This window comes from Lipophrys pholis (genome assembly GCF_963383615.2).
Source record: "Lipophrys pholis genome assembly, chromosome: 4".
Classification (NCBI taxonomy): domain Eukaryota; kingdom Metazoa; phylum Chordata; class Actinopteri; order Blenniiformes; family Blenniidae; genus Lipophrys; species Lipophrys pholis.
This window is the reverse complement of record NC_137637.1, coordinates 9,511,476-9,534,420: the sequence shown is the minus strand read 5'-3', so window position 1 is coordinate 9,534,420 and position 22,945 is coordinate 9,511,476. Positions and strand designations below refer to the sequence as shown.

Genomic DNA, 22,945 nt, shown 5'->3' with positions numbered 1-22,945 from the left:
GCCGTCATATTTGCAGTCTTGCCACTGACATTGAAAGACCTCTTGTCATATACAGGTACATCTCAAAAAATTTGAATACCATGAAAAGGTTCAATATTATTTGTCACTCATTTCAGAAAGTCAAAACCCATATACTGTATGATATAGGCTCATGACACATACAGTGGAATATTTCAAGCCTTTGATTCTTGAAATGTTGATAAATATAGCTTACAGATAGTGAAAACCCTAAATTCAGTGTCTCAGAAAATTTGAATATTGCGTAAAAATTCAGTTTTGGAAAGTGATGGTGTCACACCCTAATCAGCTAATGAACTCAAAACACCTGCAAAGGTTTCCTGAGCTTTTTAATGGTCTCTCAGTGTGGGTCAGTAGGCTACACAATCATGGGGAAGACTGCTGACTTTGACAGATGTCCAGAAGACAGTCATTGACATCCTCCACAAGGAGGGTAAGCCACTAAAGGTCATTGCTAAAGAAGCTGCTTGTTCAGTGTTGTATCCAAGCATGTTCATAGAAAGTTGAGTGGAAGGAAAAACTGTGATAGGAAAAGGTTCCGCAACCTTGAGAGGATTGTCAAGCAAAATGCATTTAAGAATTCTGGGGAGCTTCACAAGGAGTGGACTGAGGCTGGAGTCAGCACATCAAGAGCCACTACGCACAGACCAATCCTAGACAGGATACAATTGTCGCATTCATCGTGTCAATCCACTCCTGAACAAGAGACTACGTCAGAAGCCCTTACCTGGGCTGTGGAGAAAAGGAACTGGACTGTTGCTCAGTGGTCCAAAGTCCTTTTTTCAGATGAAAGTACATTTTGCATATCATTTGGAAATCAAGGTCCCAGAGTCTGGAGGAAGAGTGGGTGAATGATTTGGGCTGCCATATCATCTGCTGGTGTCGCTCCACTGGGTTTTCTGAAGTCCACACTCAACGCAGCCATCGACCAGGAAACTTTAGAGCACTTCATGCTTCCTTCTGCTGACAAGCTTTATGGAGATGCTGATTTCATTTTCCAGCAGGACTTGGCACCTGCCCACACTGCCAAAGATACAAAAGCTGGTTCAATGACCATGGTGTTACTGTGCTTGATTGGCCAGCAAACTGGCCTGACCTGAACCCCATAGAGAAGCTCTGGGCTATTGTCAAGAGGAAGGTGAGAGACACCAGACTAACAATGCAGATGACCTGAAGGCGGCTATCAAAGCAACCTGGGCTTCCATTACGCCTGAGCAGTGACACAGGTTGATGGCCTCCATGACACGCCGCATTGACGCAGTAATTCATGCAAAAGGAGGCCCAACTAAGTATTGAGTGCATAGAAATGAATATATTTATCAGAAGTCTTTCATTTTTGTTTAAAATATCCTTTTTGTTCTTGATCTTATGTAATATTCAAATTTTCTGAGACACTGAATTTTGGGTTTTCACTATCTGAAAGCCATAATCTTTAAAATTTCAAGAAATAAAGGCTTGAAATATTTCACTCTATGTGTCATGAGCCTATATCATATATGGGTTTGACTTTCTGAAATGAGTGACAAAAAATATTGAACAGTGTCATGATATTCTAATTTGTTGAGATGTACCTGTAAATTCACTTTGTCCACTTTTCCTGGAAAGAGGGTTGACCTGTGTTCCTCCACTTTGTCATCATAAGTTGTTTTCCCTCATTTAACACTATTACAGCCTCAGACAGAACTCCGGCCAGTACTACTATACTCTAGTCTGGGGGCAGTGGCGTCCTTGAAGTTAAAGAAGGGAGTTTGTGATGGGATGAATGTTGATGAAAAACTTTGACTGGGCATGCCCTTGACAACTTCACTGAGATAAAAGTTCTACTTCATCATTCAAGAACTTCATTTAGAAGTATTTCCAAGGACTTGACTTGAATATTTGGTATAATTTAAGAGTGACGACTTTACTGACTGTTTTTTTTTTTTAGGTGAAGTCGCAAGACTTGACTTGGTTCTTGACTTTGAGGTCATCATATTTGGCTTCTGATGCACACTTCAAGTTTGCAGCAACTTCAACAAACTGAGCGTTCCCTGACCTTTGAGGCGGTGGTTTATTGGACTTTGAATGGAAAACTGAGTATTTAACCTGGACATTTCTTTCAGACTTTTCCTGATTTGGCTTCATCCTCAAGGACTTTTCTTCTACCTTGTTTGGAGGTTGAACTTCCAGGCCAGATTGCCTGGTCTGGAATTTGTCCATGTGAATTCGACTCTGTAGACTGTATTTGTGGCGGTTGACAGTTGACTTGCTCTTGACTTCAACAACGTGCTGCAGTTTTTCTGAATTTGTTTAAGATCATCTTTCCTGTCATCTTTTCAACGCATGCCTCTTCAGAAGCAGGCAACGAGCAAGACAATCATCTTTCTGTCTCTTTGGTTGGATTACCTCAGTGTAGTTGAATGAAAGTGTTAAGGAAATTGTATAAAGCTCAGAAATTGCGTGTGTGTGCAGCATCTTTTTCTTTTCGCTGACCCCAGTTGATCGGGTCACATCCTGTCCATATCGTTTTTTCTTTTTTACCTGGTTGCCGCTCGCTGTTTGCCTTGGCGGCTGCAGGTCTGTTGGGGTTCGGGTGTGAAGAGAGCGGCAGTCTGTTAGCATGTCCATGTCAGAGCGTGTGTGCTTGTCCACTGATGTCCTTGTGCATGTGTGTACAGTAATCATGTGTTTGTGTGTGTGTCCCCGTTATTTTAGGCGCAGTCACCATGGTCATTTATTTATAGGTCTGAATGACTTGGTGTGTACGTGTATGTACATGTCCACGGGGATTTGTACACACCATGTGGAGGTGTGTGCGTGTGCAGTGTATGTGTGTGTATTTTGGCATGTGACTGGTGAGTGGGTTAGGAGGTTGTGGTGAGTTTGTGTGTTCAGGGACGCTGGTGTGAAAGAGCAGTCAGAGCTGCGTTTCCCCCCAGAGAGAGGGTTTAATTTAGAAGAACAAGGGTCCTAACACACACTTGTGGTGCTGCCGTCTCCTTGGCTCGTCTCTCCACACCTCATTCCTCCCGTCTCTGACTCTCTCTGCCACTCCATAAACCTTTAACCATCTCTCCATCTTCTCTTCCCTTATGTCTTCACCTTCTAATCTCTTATTCACCTTTGTTCATGCTTCTACCAGCCTCTACTGAAGATTGATGCAGTCCTGCAACATGGTGATGGCCTTGATTGGTGAGACAGAGCATGGAATTCTTTGGCATCCATCCATCAATTATCAATCCATCATCCATTGATCCATCAATTATCAATCCAACCTTAAATTATTCATCCATCATCCGTCCATCAATTATCCATCCATCCAACGATCAATCATCCATCCATTAATCAATTATCCATCCAACCATCCATTCATCAAATTTAAATCCATCGTCCATCCATCCATCAATTACCCATCCATCCAACCATCAATCTCATCCATTCATCAATTATCCATCCAACCATCTATCTATCAATTATCTATCCATCCACCCATCATCTATCCATAATCTATGCAACATCTAACCATCCATCCATCATTCCATCATCATTCCATGCGTCCATCAATTATCTATCTATCCATCATCAAACAGTTATACATACATACATACATACATACATACATACATACATACATACATACATACATACATACATACATACACACATACATACATACATACATACATCATGTGTGGAGCATTCGATAATAATGTATTTCATTTATTATTGATTCCAGGAAATTCAAGGGCACGGTTGAAGTTATTCTAACCACCAAACAGTTTTACAACTTTTGTCTTTGATGAACAAAAAATCTTTGCTACAATGAAAATATTGTTACTGTAATATGACAATTGACAGAAAAACATATGTGGTATCGGACATATCAATATTTAGATGTTGATTTCAACTTCACTGCAACCCGAACTGTGTTGGGAATGAAGTTCACATAAAGCCTTACTGTAAAATATGTAAACACACCAGTATTTTTAGTAGTAACATGCTATTAAGTGATTATTGTTATGAAAGTACACCTTATAATGCTTACAAATCATTAAAGATTTTGGGACTATGTATCGGAGATTAGAACAAAATATTATATTTTTATAAGAGGTTTCAGAGTAACAATAAAAACAGTAAAAAGAAATAAAGAAACATTTAAATATATATATATATATATATATATATATATATATATATATATATATATATATATATATATATATGTATGCTTTAACCAGAAAAACATTTTTTTTTTCTAATTTAAGTTGAACAAATACTTTGACATTTTGAAGGCAGATTAGAAAAGATGTTCCTCCGATATATGTCATGTATTTCATTATCTTCGAGTAATGGTGAGTGTAGCAGAGCCACTTCTTAGAGATGACACCAAACAAAGCAAATACTGTAGTTTGCTGTAGGAAAAACTGCTGATTTAAAAACAATTAAAAATGCCCATTGCCATGAATTTACCAAACCATCTGGACAGGATGTACAAAGTGGACATGAGGATGTTTGGTCATTCTGTAACAGTCACTAACTTATTTTAGTTTAGTAAATAATTATTCACCGCAACTAATAAGGTAATTAACACTGTTCAATTCAGTTTTATTTGTATAGTGCCAAATTCAACACGGTCATTTCAAGACAACAAACCAACAATCCCACTTGAGCAAGCAAAGGAGGAACAGAAAAACTCTCTTTTTATAGGAAGAAGCCTGCAGAACCAGACTCAGAGGTGGAGAAACCTGGAGAACTAGACTCAGAGGTGGAGAAACCTGGAGAACGTGACTCAGAGGTGGAGAAACCTGGAGAACCAGACTCAGAGGTGGAGAAACCTGGAGAACGTGACTCAGAGGTGGAGAAACCTGGAGAACCAGACTCAGAGGTGGAGAAACCTGGAGAACCAGACTCAGAGGTGGAGAAACCTGGAGAACGTGACTCAGAGGTGGAGAAACCTGGAGAACCAGACTCAGAGGTGGAGAAACCTGGAGAACGTGACTCAGAGGTGGAGAAACCTGGAGAACTAGACTTGGAGGTGGAGAAACCTGGAGAACCAGACTCAGAGGTGGAGAAACCTGGAGAACAAGACTCAGAGGTGGAGAAACCTGGAGAACGTGACTCAGAGGTGGAGAAACCTGGAGAACAAGACTCAGAGGTGGAGAAACCTGGAGAACTAGACTTGGAGGTGGAGAAACCTGGAGAACGTGACTCAGAGGTGGAGAAACCTGGAGAACTAGACTTGGAGGTGGAGAAACCTGGAGAACGAGACTCAGATGTGGTGATTCTCTGGTGCTTCGTTTGGAATTAGATGATGGAAAGAGAAACAAGGACCAGACAAATTTCTGTTTAAAAACTCGCTGCTGTTCAATTTTTTCTGTATTTTACTGTCATATCATCAGAAAGCCTCTCAGGAATGAAAGACGATTGTTGTAGTGATCAAAGCAGGAAGGTCCGAGCCTGAGTTAGCTGACTGCCATTTGTGAGTGGATGCACACAGACATGAATGTAACTTTGCTTGTTGATGAATGCTTCATTCCCTGTCTGTGAGTGTGATTTAGAGATGCATGTTTCCATACATGTCCTACTCGAGATACAGTGAGCGGTTTGAGCCTGTGCACAGCTCCATTCCATTACAAGCTTGTCAGCGCATCCGTTAAGGTGTCGTGCCGTCACTCGCCACACCTGCACCACCTCTTCCCTGTGATCCGCTGCTAAGTTTGGCTCTGTCATCGCCACGGCTGTTTGCTTCTTTTCAGTCAGACATCGTGGTCGGCACCGTGACGTCTTTCTGTAGGTGGCAGTCGTGATGACTCCACTAACTGCCCGCTGTCTCCAGGTGGCAGTCAGATGAGAGGAATCAACTGTTTGCAGGCCTCCGCTGCAGCTTTACTACAGCAGGTTCTGAGTTTTTGAGCAAGCTGCAAATCAGACGAGCTCATAGATTAATCATGTGTGTTTTCAACAAAAATACTGTTAAGTATGAAGGTAGCAGCTGATTGCGAGGCTTTATATGTGTGTTTTTCATTTGAGGAGCAGCAGCAGGCCGCTCTGCAAGAGGTTGCTCTTGGCAGGATATTATGCCGAGGAAGAGCCCTCTCCTGTAGTTTGAGGATAAATCCAGGTAAACCGTTGGTATGCCACATGATAAGTCTCTGCAGCGTCGGACTGCCAGAGGGCACGCAGACGGACCTGAGGTTCATAACAACAGTCCAGCAGGCTGACAAGCAGTGCTGTCACAACGTGAGGGTGTGAGGAGATGAGGAAACACTGCTCTGCCTTTGTTTCACTGCTTCTGTCCCTCGTCATGATGACATTTTGTCTTCTGACATGATGAATGTACCGCCAGTGAAACGCAACTTTTTGAAAATGTTCCAACTCCATCTCCATGGAAACAGGCAAAACACAACTTTCTGGAAATGCTCAGACTCTGTCTCTGTGTAGACGGGAGAAACACTACTACCACGAGAGAACCATGGCCACAGTAAATAGTTCTTCTGCACATATGTGAGTAGATGGATAGCGGTTTCCATGGAAACTGACAGTTTTGAAAATGTTGCTGTCTAAACGCAAAACTTTCCTGAAACGAAAACATGTTGTAGTGTAAACAGGCCCAAGATGTGTGTGTGTGTGTGTGTGTGTGTGTGTGTGTGTGTGTGTGTGTGTGTGTGTGTGTGTGTGTGTGTGTGTGTGTGTGTGTGTGTGTGTGTGTGTGTGTGTGTGTGTGTGTGTGTGTGTGTGTGTGTGTGTGTGTGTGTGTGTGTGTGTGTGTTGCTGTTCTGGTGGTTGAAGAACTGAAAAAGCCCATTTTTAAAATGATCTCCCAAGGTAGAACGTTTTTGAAAAGGCTCGGACTCCGTCTCCTTGAAAACGGGGCAAAACACAACTTTCTGGAAACTCTCCATCTCTGTCTCCATGTAGACGGTAGAAATGTCGCTACCAGCCGTAATAGATTCCTAAAATTCTAAATGATGTAATCGTCCCCGGTTTGTGTCCGTGTTGGTTTTTGTAGAGTTTGCATGTTCTCTCTGCATGCAGGGGTTTTGTCAGGCTAATTTAACTCCCGCAGTACAAAAACATGCTCAATGTCTACACAGTGTGACTGTGAGTGTGAAGGAGACAGTTGAATGGTCCTTTAATAAATATTGGAGGTCATCCTCCCAGTCATTGATAAGCTAATGAAAGTATTTTCTTTACTGTCCAATCCAACCAAGAGCTTGGTAATTATAACCAATTATCTGCAGGTACTTAACTAAAATACAGACAGTTTTGAATCAGTTCCTGCTCCCTGAACAGGACCAAGCCATTTAGATACATGGACTTATGTTAAGTCTACTGTTTTACGTTTAAGTTTTCATGGCTGATTTCATTCCTCGGCTCGCTCAGTTGGAAGAGCATGAGACTTCCTATCTCAAGGTAATGGGTTCATGTCCAATGCTGGGCACCACCACCCACAGGAAAGGTTCTTAATTGGTGCAATGTGATCTGGGTGACAGTGCTCACACTGCCACCCCCGTGAAACGGATAAGCGGGAGAAAATGGACGGATGGCTGATTTCACCTGATAATGTTTTTAAATTTTACCTGAAACTCCTCTGTTGTCCTCAGCCGGACAGAGTAGGAGAGAAGGATGAATGGATGGAATCTGGACTCTTAGACAAGGGTGACATCTAGTGGACAGACCTGATTGGACACCAGCAGAAAACTTCAGATTATCCATCCTCAGGAGTGTCACACATTTTAGTTCAAGGGACACATACATCTAAATTCCACCTTGAGAAGGTAAAATAGCGCCATAACCTTAAAATGTGAAAGTTTTGGGTAGTACGTCCATCTTAACACTTTCTGACAGAGAGAATTAAAACATATCATGAATTATCAACTAAAACAGAGAGTCTCAGAGATAATTCATGATATGTTAAAGGGGAGAAAAACGTTAGACTTTGAGCACATTAGAAAGCATGAAGTTCATTTATAAAAGGTGTGAGAAACAAAACAACTGGGTGAATAAAAATATTTATGTTATAGATTAAGATAAAAAGGGAAAATATTTTTAAAAACGAGTTTCCTTATTAATATACATCTGTGAATATACAGGGAGTCTATAAAAAGGCATATTTAGTGGAAATATAAAGAGTTTTTATGTTCAAATCACGTTTTTTGATACTTGAGAACACATAAAAGTGGAACCTTTATTTTGAACTGCTCGTGTGTCAGCACGGATTTGTTTACGCGCTGCACTGGAGGAACAGCTGTTCACTAGCGGCCAGCAGCAAGCTGCAGCGGATTCCGCAATTATCGTCAAATCAACGTCTTAAAACACGTATTCTGCATTTGAATATAAATCTGTTATCAGGGGTAAGTTCGATATAATGTTTATTTAAACGCTTCTTTTCCATTTGATTGCTGTTTTCATGAAAGATGTCAACGACAGTTAGCATTGAGCTAACCTGACGCCAGCCCTGAATTATAACATGTTTATAACAAATTGAACACAGTCAAACTACTCTATGAGTCTCTTTGTGGGGAGTTTTGAGTCCTTGAGGAGAGTTTGGTCTCTATTTACTGTAGTTTTTGAGTGATCCTGATCATTCCCGGACTCAGTGTCATTTTGCTCTATTTCTGTGTGTTTGTGTTGACATTGTGAGGTTTTGTGTCTTCGGTTGTGTTCCATACTTTGCTTCTCTGGTTCCATTTTCTTTTCTTTTTTAAATTTTTTGCCGAGTTGTGATGATTTTATGAATCTTTTTGCCATTATTTGTTTCCTTTCAATAGTTTTATTCCTTTGGGTGTAGTTTTGCCTCTTTTTGTTGAATGTTTTGCCTTGTTGTGATCAATCTGTGACTCCTTGTGAAGATTGTGTGGTAGATTTATGTCTGTGATGACTTTTTGTAATTTTGTTCCCTTTTTGTGTTCGTGTATCCGCTTTGGCATTTCTGTCAGTTATTTGTGAATTTCTAGGAGGTTTTGAACTCTTTTTGTGCTTTATCCCTCTTCGTTTTGATTATTTCGTGTGTCTTTGTCGGGAATGAATCACTTTAATTGTTGTGTCAACATTTATTACTCAGTTCAGTGTAGGCCTGGGCGATGTATCAATTTTATTTTTGATTAATTCGAGTTTTTTGTTGTGGACGATTTAAAAAAATAAGAAAATCTATTTTTTTCTTCTCTTGCCACAGCACACTTTTTGCCACTGCAAGCTTCCGTAGCTCTGTAGCTTCTACAGTTCCCCCTTGATTCTCTCACAGAAATGCACATAGACAGAAAGGCCGTTTTCCCAGACCCATACTTGTCCATACTTGTGTTCTTGTGTACCTGTGAAATGTCATCAGTGGGAGACCAAGTACTGACCCAATTCTTAGGGTTTATCCGAATTGTCCCTCCTATCTCCTTTCCTTTCCACTTTTCTTAACCCCGGAAGTGTTTAAGTAGCGACCATGATAAGGAACGTTCAAATTCTCAATAAGCCCAGGAAAGGAGGCTCAATGCTTCCTTTATAACCTCCTTTAGCATAGGAAACACTCATTTTTAAAAGCAATGTACATCATGTTTCTAGCTTCTTTGTGGTTTTACTGTTGTAGGTTCTGTTGAAATTTGGTAAATAAAGTTTCCTTTATCTTGCTTGTTATTTTTCTTTGCTCAACAGTATAAGCCATTTATGTATTTATCCTAAAGAGAAATTATTACAGCTAATGATTGGAGTGTTTAACTGTAGGATGTATATTAGACTAATGTAATACAGTACATATTAATGACATGACCAGAAGGATGACAGCAAGCAGCAGGTTTGTGAAAAGCTGGTTAATTTAATTAATAAACATCAGGGATCTTCAGTAAAACAGTAAAATAACTGAATAATTACTGAACTTCAAAGAGATGAATAGTAAAATAAAGGCTTATAGGAGGCCAGACGTAATAGTAACACTGTAATATACATGATTCTATACACAGTACTGTACACAGTTCTGTACACTACTATACAATGTACTATACACAGCATGTATGTGACAGAAAAGGTACTAACTATTTTACCATAATGTTCTAAAGTTTTGATCATCATATAAAATGTCATGAATTAATCACCCACCTACCAAGGCAGAGAGGCAACAGACCTCCTCCTCCTCCTCCTCCTGCTGGCTCTTCTCCCCCTGTTCTGCCTCCTTAGTCGTGCTCCTCAGTTTTAAGGTCCATCATCATGACAGCCACATGTTATCAAGTACGCTTGTGTTCCAAATCTCCATTAACCACGATGCGTTCTTGCGTATTTGTATTTCTGTACTTCCGAGGACGCCTTGCAAGTAGCTACTCATGAGGTATGCGAGTACACACTGGTGTTCTAAGAATTGGAAAACGGCCAATATACAGTGATGCCTCATTGACTGGCGCTGCTTACTGGAGCTGACGTCACAGCTCGGCGCCATTTTGGATGGGGCACTCTGCACCTCCAGTGCATATATTTCTACTGAGAATTGCATAGTCTGCCTGTAATAATCATCATTCCCTGAATTATCACACATAACAAATATGATTGTGAATGCTGAGACACTTTGTATTATGCTTTTTTACAAAGACTGACATATAATATGGCATATAAATAAAAGTTTACATTTAGAAATGGAGAGAGACAGAGAACAAGAGAGAAAGAGAGCGAGAGAGATGGCCCTTATGCACACACCAATAACACAAGCATGTCTTCATATTTCTGTTTTTGTGTGCTGTGAGTTTATTCAATTCAATGTAACTATTTCAGGCACATGCACGTGCATATGCACACACACATCACACCTTTTTTTTTTTTACTCAGTTGTGTTGGAACAAATCTTCAGCAAAACATACTTTTTTGGGGGGGAGGGAGCGGCAATTCATAGTGTCCGCCCACAGTCCACTGCAAACTACTTCTGTCTGTCTGTCTGTCTGTCTGTCTGTCTGTCTGTCTCAGCGAAAGGTGCTGTGTGTACGTAAGTTTACATATCTATCGATCTATAGCATGTAAAAAGTAGGGATGTCCCGATCCGATCGGTAGATATCAGATCGGGCCCGATATTGGTGATTTGTGAGTGATCGGGGATCGGCAAATCCGCCGATCTAAAAAAAAAAAAAAAAAAAAAAACGCAGTCTGCAACGTCACCTAATAACCACAACAATCAGGGACTACAAGCTCCGGTCGAGCTGCAGAAGCTAGAAGCAGGCGGAGCGGGGCCATAGACCTATAAAACTACAGTTATATATAGTGGTTTTTGTGTTTATGTGCAGAAGTCTACTTCTAAAGTTCTATGTGGTCTGTCTTCTTCTGCTTTTTTATTGTTTGTTGAGTCACAGCGCCCCTAAAGGCCTGGCATGTGTACTACATGCCCTGAAGCCTCGAGTTGAGCCGTGTTCATAGTGAGGTGTGGACGGTTTTTTGGGAGAAGGCCAGAGAGGAAAAAGATCGTTCTTTCGTCATGTGGCTGTACCCTCAGTTTACAACAACAACTAAAGAGAAAGAGAAGAATTTTGATTCAATAAGTGAGTTTTAATATAATTTCGAGCTAAACAAAGCTTCTGCCAATAGTGCTTTTAGCTTCAGACATCTTAGTTGCTCCAAAAATAAACTATTGAGTATATTTGCAATAGCAATGTGAGTATCAGATCGGGAAAGTATCGGTATCAGCCGATACTTATTTCTGAAAAATCGGATCGGTATCGGGGGCAAGAAAGTATGATCGGGACATCCCTAGTAAAAAGTGTATGTGTGAGTATGTTTAAAAAAAAGTTGCACAAAGCAAAGGAGAGATTTTAATAGAAGCAGATCCATGATGCTCGCAGCTTTATGCAACATATCAAATACTTACATCATCAGTCTGAGGTTCACTTTCAGAGAAAGACTGAGAAAGGTCCACTGCTCGGCTCTCTTCAGCTTCTCTTAAAGTTTAAGGAAACAAAACATGGACAAGTTGCTCGTTCTAAGTTAACTCCCGCTGACTCTGGTGCTCGACGAGATCGTGATGCCCCATCCAATATGGCGGCGACGCTGCATCACTCTCACGGGACGAGGTGCCTATCCTTTATAATGTCTGTGGAAATGCACACACAGCAACAAGGTGGCTACCGCTCGTGAGAGCGAGATGCTTGTTCCCAAAAAAAGAACTGTATCGTCAGTTGTCGAGAATTGGTTTGGGTTTGTGACGACAGACGTGCAACAAGTGAGGTCACGGTGCAAGGTTAGTCTGAAGCCCGTTGCTACAAAAGACAAACTTATTCCTACGTCTAAAACAGGCATCCAGCCTCAGTACGTCTTCAGGTTAAGACGTATTGAGAGAATTCCTTGTTAATGTTTTTGAAAATGGTGCAGCTATTAATGTGAGTGTTAACAATTCAGTCTCCTTTCAAACTGTAGAATCAGGTTTTTCTTAACAAAAGAAAATCTGGCTCTTGAATTCCAGGAGGTATCGTTGGTTTTGTTAAGTTTGATTAAATAAATGTGAGACATTTTTATATTAGTGTTCCATATATTCAATTTACAATTGTTTTGTTTTGCATTTCTCTGTGGTAATTTGATAGTTTGTTTCCATTTTGATTGACCTTTGTAGATGTTGTGTATCTCTACTCTTGTTTTGTTGTAAGTTTCTATTTATTTTTCATTGTTTTGTGGCTTTGTGTGCCCATCTTCTGTTTATTGTTGTGGATTTCTTTTTAACTGTCTGTTGTGGATCCCCAACAAATCATTTGATCTCCTCTCAGTTTTTCACATCTTAACTTTCTGTCTGTTTTGGATCCTTCCAGGTCATCTGGGCGGGAGAACAGCGATGGAGCCCACCTGCCGGAAGGACAAACCGAAGCTGAACTCCACTCCGACCAGAGGAGACCGAGCTCGGCAGAAATCTGCACACCAGGAGCTCAAACAGCGGCAGAGGGCCGAGGTGGAGGATGTCACACTCACACTCACACTCACACTCACACTCACACTCACTCTCTCACGCACGCACGCACGCACGCACGCACGCACGCACACACACACACACACACACACACACACACACACACACACGTGTCTTGGGCCCCGTTTACACTTCAACATGTTTTCGTTTCAGGAAAGTTTTGCGTTTAGACAGCAACGTTTTGAAAACTGTCAGTTTCCATGGAAACCGCTATCCATCCACTCGCATATGTGCAGAAGAACTATTTACTGTGGCCATGGTTCTCTCGTGGTAGAAGTGTTTCTCCGTCTACACAGAGACAGAGTCTGAGCATTTCCAGAAAGTTGTGTTTTGCCTGTTTCCATGGAGACTGAATAGAAGCGTTTTCAAAAAGTTCTACCTTGGGAGTCGTTTTTTTAAAAAGCATTTTTTTCGGTAGCTCCAACCACCGTTGTGGTGTAAACCGACACCCAATGAAAACGTTATCTTGTAAACAGCCTCCGTGAGCTTCTGGTTCAGTGAATTAATGAGCCCGTCGTGTCTTCTTTCAGATCTACGCCCTGAACAAGCTGATGACAGAGCTGGAGCAGCAGCAGTTCGAGGCCTTCTGCAAACAGATGCAGTCACAAGGAGAATGAGAAGCACACACACACACACACACACACACACACACACACACACACACACACACACACACACACACACACACACACACACACACACACACACACACACACACACACACACACACACACACACACACACACACACACACACACACACACACACACACACACACACACACACACACACACACACACAGACAGTTCTTCTAGCTTTTCTTCCCCCCACACTGAAAACCACTTTTCCAGGAAGCTCTTGGAGAGTTTACTACAGAATCCTGAAGTCATCTCAGCCTTGTAGTTTCTCTTTCTCAAACCACTTTGAACCGATACAAGCTCAGAGCAGAGAGGCATGTTCTCGCTCTAATACACAGTGTTCTCAGTGTTCTCAGTACTTCAGCCCTCCCTCTGACCTCCGTCATGTGAACCGCTACGTTTGCTGTCAACGTTAGTCTTTCCATTACATTTATTCAGCACTGCTACAATCCTGTCTACCTGAACAACTTATGGATTTACATGGTGCTCGTCAGGATGCCGTCCACTTTGAAACCAGCTGTCTTGTTTATGACAATAAAAATGTGATTTTTAAAGAAAAACATCTTATTTGGTCAGATTTATTTGTTTGTCCTAAATAGTATAACTTAATAATAATTCCAAAGCACATCAATATTCTGTAGATAACAATTTAGGCCCGACATTATGAAATAGAGATTTTTCAACTATAAGTTGTGAAATATGCTTATTTTTGGTCAGTTTTGCACTTATTAAAAGATTTTACTGTTCAAGGCTTTTTGTTGTTTTTTTATTCATACTGATGTTAAATTATTTCAGAACTAATATATTAAATCTTGAACGAGTGGAAAACAATTTTAATGTTCTTATTTAGGTGGAGAATTAAAGCCTCATGAAGGAAGGAGGAAGACGCTTTAATTTCCTTTGTAAAAGAATCCACTAAAGAATCTTTATCTCTGTTACGAGCGCATCTCGTCCACACAGTGTGTTCGTCAATATCCTCTGTCTGGATATCTGTTTTGTACCTGAAGACAAACACCATGAGATGCTTCATTACAGTGTAATTACAGCCGTTTATTTCATGCCCTCTTTGCATTCATCTCCCCAAACACTGACCCAGTCCTCAGGATGCGTCACTGAGCAGAGGTAGTACTTAACACATCAAGCAGCAATTTAGAGAGGCTAGTGTTGGTGAAGCAGAAACATGGTGCCATTACTGGTTTCTGGGTTAGATTTAGTAGATCAGCAGGATGTACCGAGGTGTAGAGTAGAAGTTAAAGCTCTCCCACCTGGAAACAATCATCTAAAGCCCTAAACAAGCTCTCTTTTCGCCTCCTACGGGGAGTATTTCCTTCCCCGTCCCAGTCCTCCTGTTCAGACCTCGACGGTCACAGAGCTTCCAGTGACCCGAACCCCGAACCAGCCGTCCCAGAACTTGGTGTCCTGTCCTCCGTGTTCGAAGCAGATGAAGCGGACCCCGGGGCCGTAGTCCGAGAACGTGTGGCTGACCTGGAGTGAGAGCAGAGAGCAAATTCACCACCCTTGGTTTTCTTTGTGATGCGTTTATCTGTCTGTGAGCACCTGTTTCCACGAGCAGTCGTCAATGTCCGGGTCCAGCGTCACCGGCTCGGGTTTGAACTCCTGCATGAGCTCCTCGTTCTCGTCCAACAGACTGACAGTTATCTGGTAGGTGCAGCCGCAGTCCGTCCTCCCGCAGTACCTGCAGGCGAGCCTCGCTTCAGTGTCTAACAGAAAGCCACAAACTTTCCCTGTGGACAAGCGTGTCTCACCAATCCTCCACGGTGATCATGGGCACATCATCCAGCTGCTGGGGGGAGTAGCCCTCCGCCACCAGGTCGATGACCTGTTCCTTCAGACACAGCCTGCCAAAACATGTTCGCCAGTATCAGGCCCCGTTTACACCACGCTTTCAAGTGAAACATATTCATTAGGTGTCCGTTTACATGAACCCACGTGTGTGTGGTTTCATTACGAAAACAAACAGCACCCACTAGTGGCCCTCTATGAAAACTACATTGTTTTTAGCATTTCTACCATTTCCATGTAAATGAAGATTGTTTTTTAAAATGTTGCTGTGTCAACGCAAAACTTTCTAAGCGGGAATGCAAAAATGGTGCGTTTTCAATGTCGTGTAAACGGGGTCTTTGGGACAAAAGTAATCAGATGCTTACACCACAAGGGACTGTATTAACGTTGCGTTTGGATACAAAACCTTAAATATGGAGTTCTCCGAAGGTTTTGTGCCAATTCATTCTGTAAGCCAGAGGTGTCAAACATTTGGCCTGTGGACTGAGCATCAGGCTCCAATCCAGCCAAACTAACCACCAAGACAATTGTAAAAATTCTATGAAAATATTTATTTATTTGGTAAACAAAGGACTTAAGAGTAGCATGGTGATGCTGCCTTGAAAGCGAGTTAGCTTGTTGCTACAAAACTAGCCTCACAGCCATGCTGTCATGGCGAGTTTATAAAAACACCCATAATGCAACAGCAATGAAAGCTTTTGGGACATTTCACTGTATTTCACACCAGAAGGTTTCATTATGGTCTGAGCACTGACAGTGCATAAGGCCCTATTGAAACCATAGGGATTATTATTTTTATTTGTTAGCCCGAACAGATGCGTTTTTTGAGGGCCTCAGCATACATAACTTTTTGTGAAACTTTGCACACTTGTCAGGTCCAGCGAAAATTATAATAATTTGGGAGAGTTACACATGTGACTTTCTCAATGTTGGAAAAAGGAAAAATTGGAAAAAGGTAGCCCCAGTATCCCGTTTCACCGAAAGCTATGAAAATCGTCACACATACGTAACAGGCCAAGACCAACAAAAAATTATCCTAGGGCCATACCGAAAACTCAACAGGAAGTCCGCAATGTTGAAATATATATAAGATTTCCGCAGATTTTGGACCAAATTGAATTTTCTAGAGAGAACTAGTCCAAGGGGATGATTCCAAATGACCTGAAAATTGGCGTGGTGATAGAATAGAGATTGGTGAGCAAAGCTTATCACAATGGCACCATAATATCTGAGGCCATGGCCAAAACTTTACTTTTCGCCACAAAACAGTAAGTGTAGCGTAAAAACAGGAAGTGATGTGTAAAAGGCCGGCCCTCATCACATACAAATGATTACTTTTACTCATGTGCCATTTGGAGGTGTGGCAATGGCTAATCACGCCATCACACACACATGAGAATCAAATAAAGACTGTAAAATGTCAATGGAAAATAATGTCTATCAGGGCATGCTGCCTCAACTATTCTGTGAATAATGAGATGACAGCATACTCACACGAGTATGATAATGCAGAATGCCGCCTATCTCATTGGTCGAGGTATGGTTACTCACAATCGAGATACCGGAAGACAACAAATGTGCATACAAAGCATCATGGGTGAGAGTGACTCCGACCGTACACCTTTGACCAATAAAGTTTTTAATTTATTGTACAAACGAACAGGAACACCATGGCAGGAGGACAATAAAACACAAAACCCTCTTCACTCCTGGTTGGGAACTTACAACTTTTAAACTAAACTAAACCAACTATCGAACTAGACTAACTAAACAACAAAAACACAACACAGTCAATAACAACAATTACAGCCTAGGATAGCCCCCAATAATGACATGCATTGTAAATAGCCTGGACTTGGTCCAATAAGCCTCAAAATGTATATGTTGCATCAGAATCGAGAAACCACTGGCAGCCAAAAGCCAAACTAGTAACTGGGGCCTTGCACCATGATGACTGTCTGTCTCAGTCACATTTGCCTTGAAACATGTATGCATTGTATTGCATGTATTGCATTGTGTGTAAACATGTATATTGGGAAGGGGTGCACTGTCTGAATGTGTTTGAATGCAAAACTTTGAATGTATTCTTCATATATGTCTGTGTTTGTATATATTTGTTAATATATGTATGTGTGTGTATATTGTTTGGTGTATACATATATCTTCTATATTACATAGCATTTTTACTGCATACATTTGCATATATATTATATATTGTTAACACAGAAAAATATTTGTAAAGTGCAACTATCGAATATTTGATAAGGTGTGACATTTGATAAGTTTTACTTCTTCCTACCCCTTTTCAGGTATGCTAATTAAATATTTGAGGTATGTATGCGTGTGTATGTATAAGTGTGGGTCTTCCAGCACGACAATGACCAAAAGAACACAGCCAAGAGAACCAAGGAGTGGCTCTGTAAGAAGCATATCAAGGTTCTGGAGTGGCCGAGCCAGTCTCCAGACCTAAATCCAATTTAAAATCTTTGGAGGGAGCTGAAACTCCATGTTGCTCAGCGACAGCCCCGAAACCTGAAAGCTCTACAGAAGATGTGTGTGGAGGAGTGGGCCAACATCCCAGTTACAGTGTGTGCGACCCTGGTCAAGAACTACAGGAAACATTTAACCTCTGGAATTGCAAACAAAGGCTTCTGTACCAAATATTAACACTGCTTTTCTCAGGTGTTCAAATACTTAATAGAAAATACAAATAAATTATTATTTAAAAATCATACAATATGATTTCCTGAAAAGTTTTTTTAACTTCTGTCTCTCCCAGTGGAAATGCACCTACAATGTAAATTTCAGACCTAAAGGATCCTTCAGACCCCTCCACAATTTCTAAGTGGGAGAAAAATGCAAAATTGCAGGGTGTTCAAATACTTATGTTCCTCATTGTGTGTGTGTGTGTGTGTGTGTGTGTGTGTGTGTGTGTGTGTGTGTGTGTGTGTGTGTGTGTGTGTGTGTGTGTGTGTGTGTGTGTGTGTGTGTGTGTGTGTGTGTGTTGTGTTTTACCTATCATGTATAACAAATCAGAACATTCTAATATTGTTAATCCCACATAGAATATTACAATACACCAAATCATGTGTACTGTATCATACCTACATGTATGATGTTTGCAGAAAGAAAATTAGCCACAGTTCAACGCACATTTCTCATTTCTTCACACAAATCTTTTGTATATCAACAGAGTGAAGGATTTTGTAAAGTTAAGGTAAAGAATTTCCTTCTTGTCTATGTAGAAAACATCAACTTGTACTAATGAGAAAGAGATGGTATCTGTACTTATAAGTTATATTAGCATTCCTAGGGGCTAATTCCAATTCACCTGAAAAGTCTTGTGATAGAAACAACATTGGTGAGCAAAGCTTACTTACATCAATTTAAAATATCTGAGGTTGTTTGACGTTTCGCCTCGAAACAGGAAGTGCAGTGAAAAATGCTTGTACATGGTCAGGGCAGCCTCATCACAGCTACATCACAATGATGACCATGCACCCTGCCACCTGCTGTAAACAGGAAGTACGGTGTACATAACGTTGTGATTGTCACCATTTTCAGCAGTCATTTTATTTGGTTTGGGGGAAATATAGGCATTTTCATCACATATATTCTGCATATGGCACTATTATACTGGTCCGGCATACTCTGGATGAATTTGAGGCATATATCGCCTCTGAGCTAAAATTAGTCTTGACACGACTGCTGAGCATTTAGACGTGTTTAGATGAGAAGACTGCCCAAATTCTCTGTTCCAGTTCATCTGAAAGGCGTTGGATGGAGTTTAGCTCGGGGACACGGTCATGTAGGAAATTATGGATTTGACGCACCTGATATTTGATATAGAAACAAAAACCTGAATTCAGTAACTAACAGGCCTAGCCAAATACTTTTTCCTTAGCAAGTATATGTAATTGTTTTTGTGTGTATGTAATAAGTATTTGGCATGCTTGCGTGTTGAGATCTTTGTGTGTAGTATGTGTTTTCCAGTGTGTTGGTTAGGATAATGTTTCCGTCCCACACTGTAACCATTTCTTACACTCACTGAAAGGAGGTTGCAAAGTACTTGGTGACTCCGTCTCTGCAGAAGTCGAAGCCACAGTCTCCGGGCATGTCCTCCACCTTCCACTGACTCCCCCCGTTCTGCGTCAGCTCCCAGAATTCCAGCTCCTCTGGAGGGAAATCACCAGTTTAAAGAGAAATAAATAGTTTTTCTAAAAGCAACACTTTTTTTTTTTCAACGGATTAGGTGTTGTTACAGGAATCGTAATGTAATGAGGTCTTGAGCCCCGTTTCCCCTGCACAAAATGTGCCGCGACGGAACGGAGCGGTACGGCAAAGCGTACCCAGACTCAAATCTGTTGCACGTTTCCACTGCAGAAAGTACGGTTAAAATGTGGCGGGGCTGAGAGCTCCGCAGCTACGTGACGATGCAACAGTAATCTCAGCCGGGGGCAGCAGATCTGGACCTTATGAATCCTCTGTTGTTGTTGTTGTTGTTGTTTACATACACCGCTATGAAAGGGTGACCAGAAAAGCATCAACCTTTGGAGCGGTTATTTCGGTACCATCCACAATTCTTGCAGTGGAAACGCACAAAAACCCGAACCATGGAAACTGGGCTTTAGAGTACCTTTTAGAGCCGAGACAACAAAATACTGAGACCCTTGTTCTTCTCGTTCAGAGAGTCTGAAAGCTTTATGACCAAAAAGTCATTCGAGTCACAACAAATAATATTTGACAGGAACCATAAAACATGTTTAACATTTAAAATGCACATACTTTTTCAATGTATACAGAAACTGTATTTCTTATCTAACATTTTTAGCTGTCTTTGCTGCTGTGACACATATTTTTTTTTTATGAGTCTTTAGGTTTGAACCATTTTAGCCATTTTTAGCTAGCTTAGCATTTTTGAAACAGTTAGCCATTCTTTTATTTTGGTAGTTGAAGCTTTATAACTGTTATAGCTGTTACAACTGTTTTAGCCTTTTCCATCCTTTTTTAGGGGTTTAAGCTTTTTGTTTGGAATCTGTTTTAGTTGGCGGTGTTTTGTGTTTTGCAGACATTTTATCAGTTTTTTCAATTTTTTTGTGAGTTTGGACATTTTTTGCCATTTTAGCTGTTTTAGATTTAGAAGCAGTTTTCACAACTTTGGAAATGTTTACCTTTTTAGCTCTTATAGCTCTATAAATAGTCTGGAGAAGATAATAAAGAATTATTTCCATCATTTTGTAGAAGCATTAGGGAGTGTTAAATATTTCCAGTATCCTGCATGTTCCAAAACTGTGGCGCGCTCAGGACAACAGGCCTGAGATAGTTATAGTTTACACAAGTATTCATTTAACAAGAACATTCTCAGCAGGCTGGTGCTCCCCCAATACTTAAGGTGAATGAAAGAGACCAAATTCACATGTACAGTAATCCAAGAGGCGGACTTCCTCCAGAGACCACTCCCTGTGACCCACTTCCTATCTTCTCCGGGCCAATCACAGCAGTGGAGGACTCCTGACCAGCAGCCATCCTCCTATCTTGAAGATAGACTCAGACCTCCAGTTCCCAGACATTGATGGGTAGTACAACTTGAGGAAATTCCAATAACTGTGCATTTTACCTTCCCCACTGGGATTCTTGACGAGGTTTCTGGCCATGTTTTCAGCTTGTACAGGAAATGCAGAACCTGCACAGGAAAAAGATGAATCAGCTTCTTCCGCATTAACGCCTGCGCTTCAGATCTGCACTGATCCCATCTGCCTCTGTGAATCAGGCCTTTGTTCACTTCAGAGATCATCAGGGTCACCTTTTCAGGAAAGTGCTGACGAACCCGGGCCCAGGACTTCACTTTGGTTTGGACTCCGAATCTGATCTCTGAGGTGCAAATAAGGCCACTCCTATAAACCAGTATTGCAGGATTGCAGACTCCAGACACTAATCCCCTGTGCAGTGAGTCAGCAGATAGGGAAAAATCCTTGCTGTGTACAAGCTGAATGGTAGGAATCACAGAGGATCAGACAGACATCAGTCAGCAGAAATATTTTATCTAACTGGCTGGACTGGAAACGTGTATATATATATATATATATATGTGTATATGTATATATATATATATTTTTTTTTTTATATCAGTTTTCTAACAATAAAGTAGGAAAAGGAACATTTACCAGGAGTAGAAGTGGTAGTTTTGTCTGTAAATGTAGTTTATTTGAGTGGACAAACAGACTTGTGTGCACCAGACACTTGATCCGCATTAATCTGAGCAAACAGCTGAGTCATCGTGACCTCAAAAAGTCAGAGTGTTACATTGTGTGCATATTAATAACACTGCAACAGAGAAAGAAACACACTGCAAAAGGTGCTACTCACAGTGGAGGAAGGCCCGGTGCAGACTCTCGTTTCTTCTGTCTCTTCCTCTCACACACACACTCCAGCTCCTCTGCAGGACAGCGGCCTCGTGACAGGCTGGCTTTTATACTCACACACACACACACACACACACACACACACACACACACACACACACACACACACACACACACACACACACACACACACACACACACACACACACACACACACACACACACACACACATCCAGAGAACCGCAGAGGGAGGAGCAGGAGCAGGAGGAGGAGGAGGAGGAGGAGGAGAAGGAGGACGGACACAAAACACCCAATCTGCATCCATCCAGCAGGCCCCAGCGGAGACACACATGCATGCACTCAGTACAAACATCGGTCAGAGCCAACACACAGCGACCTGCTGTGCTGCAGGGGGGAGACATTCCTTTACATCTGCTGCAAAATAAAAAGTTGGGAAATGTTGCAGATGTTTCAGAACAGAGCAAAATATTCACTTCCGGACTGTTGAATACACTTTTGTGATTAAACCACTTTTATTTAACACACAACACCTTGGGTGGAGAGCTTCAAGTTCCTTGGTGTGCACATCTCTGCTGACCTCACTTGCAGTGGCGGCTGGTCGGGGGAAGCAAGAGGAATGTTTTTTTTGTTTGTTTATTTTTTAATATATAATATATGAATAAACTGTAATACTGTAGAAATGTGTTATTGCCAACAAACTAACAATGGGCCCTGAACTGTATTCACTTAATTTTCTACAGATCATTTTCAACAGAGTCGGCCCAAGGCTAGGGATTCACCCTGCCTCTCTAATGCCAGAGCTCTGCTCCACCGGTGATGTGCGCCTCCCACCGTGCAGTACCACTGTGCATCCAAAGAGCAGGTAGAGGCAAAACAATGTCACAAAAAATGACATATCCTTCAGGTGCAGAGAAAAGAAAGAGGAAGAAAGTGGAAGGGGAGAAAAAATGCCAAGATAAAGGTACATTAAGAGATTTGTGTAGCCGTGAATAGCAAATTAGCTAGCTAGTTTAGAAACGAGAGAAGTTTATCTTTTCGATGAGACACAATCTGATGCGATGAAGAGGCTGGAAGAATCCTTTTTTAATGTTGTGGTAGACTGTACTGTCCAGTCTTTGGAGGACCGCTTTCAGTCCCAAGGGGAGGTCAGAAGCATTTTTGGAGTGCTTTTCCACTTTAGCCTACTTGATGCACAGGCAAGGAAGGACCC

At 41.3% G+C, this 22,945-nt stretch overlaps 2 protein-coding genes across 7 annotated transcripts; one reads left to right on the top strand and one right to left on the bottom strand.

Moving 5' to 3' along the window:
* Positions 1–8,223: 8,223 nt before the first annotated feature.
* svbp (small vasohibin binding protein) lies at positions 8,224–14,300 on the top strand. The gene is made up of 3 exons (XM_080461439.1): positions 8,224–8,351; positions 12,756–12,892; positions 13,441–14,300. Exons 2-3 carry the CDS (start codon positions 12,779–12,781, stop codon positions 13,525–13,527), a joined length of 201 nt encoding a protein of 66 aa, XP_080317565.1. The 5' UTR covers positions 8,224–8,351; positions 12,756–12,778; the 3' UTR covers positions 13,528–14,300.
* Positions 14,301–14,355: 55 nt separating this feature from the next.
* On the bottom strand, positions 14,356–21,958 carry fbxo2 (F-box protein 2). 6 transcript variants are annotated; one of them, XM_080461436.1, is made up of 8 exons: positions 21,718–21,796; positions 21,516–21,633; positions 21,155–21,337; positions 20,969–21,034; positions 19,400–19,526; positions 15,315–15,407; positions 15,106–15,244; positions 14,580–15,033 (listed from the first exon to the last, which is right to left on the bottom strand). In XM_080461436.1, the coding sequence occupies exons 4-8, from the start codon at positions 21,003–21,005 to the stop codon at positions 14,899–14,901; spliced, it is 531 nt and encodes a 176-aa protein (XP_080317562.1). In that variant the 5' UTR covers positions 21,006–21,034; positions 21,155–21,337; positions 21,516–21,633; positions 21,718–21,796; the 3' UTR covers positions 14,580–14,898. The 6 variants fall into 6 exon arrangements, with proteins under 6 accessions (XP_080317559.1, XP_080317561.1, XP_080317560.1 ...); XM_080461435.1 differs by lacking the exon at positions 21,516–21,633 and having other exon boundaries at positions 14,423–15,033; positions 21,155–21,290; positions 21,718–21,956; XM_080461434.1 differs by lacking the exon at positions 21,516–21,633 and having other exon boundaries at positions 14,423–15,033; positions 21,718–21,934.
* Positions 21,959–22,945: the final 987 nt, after the last annotated feature.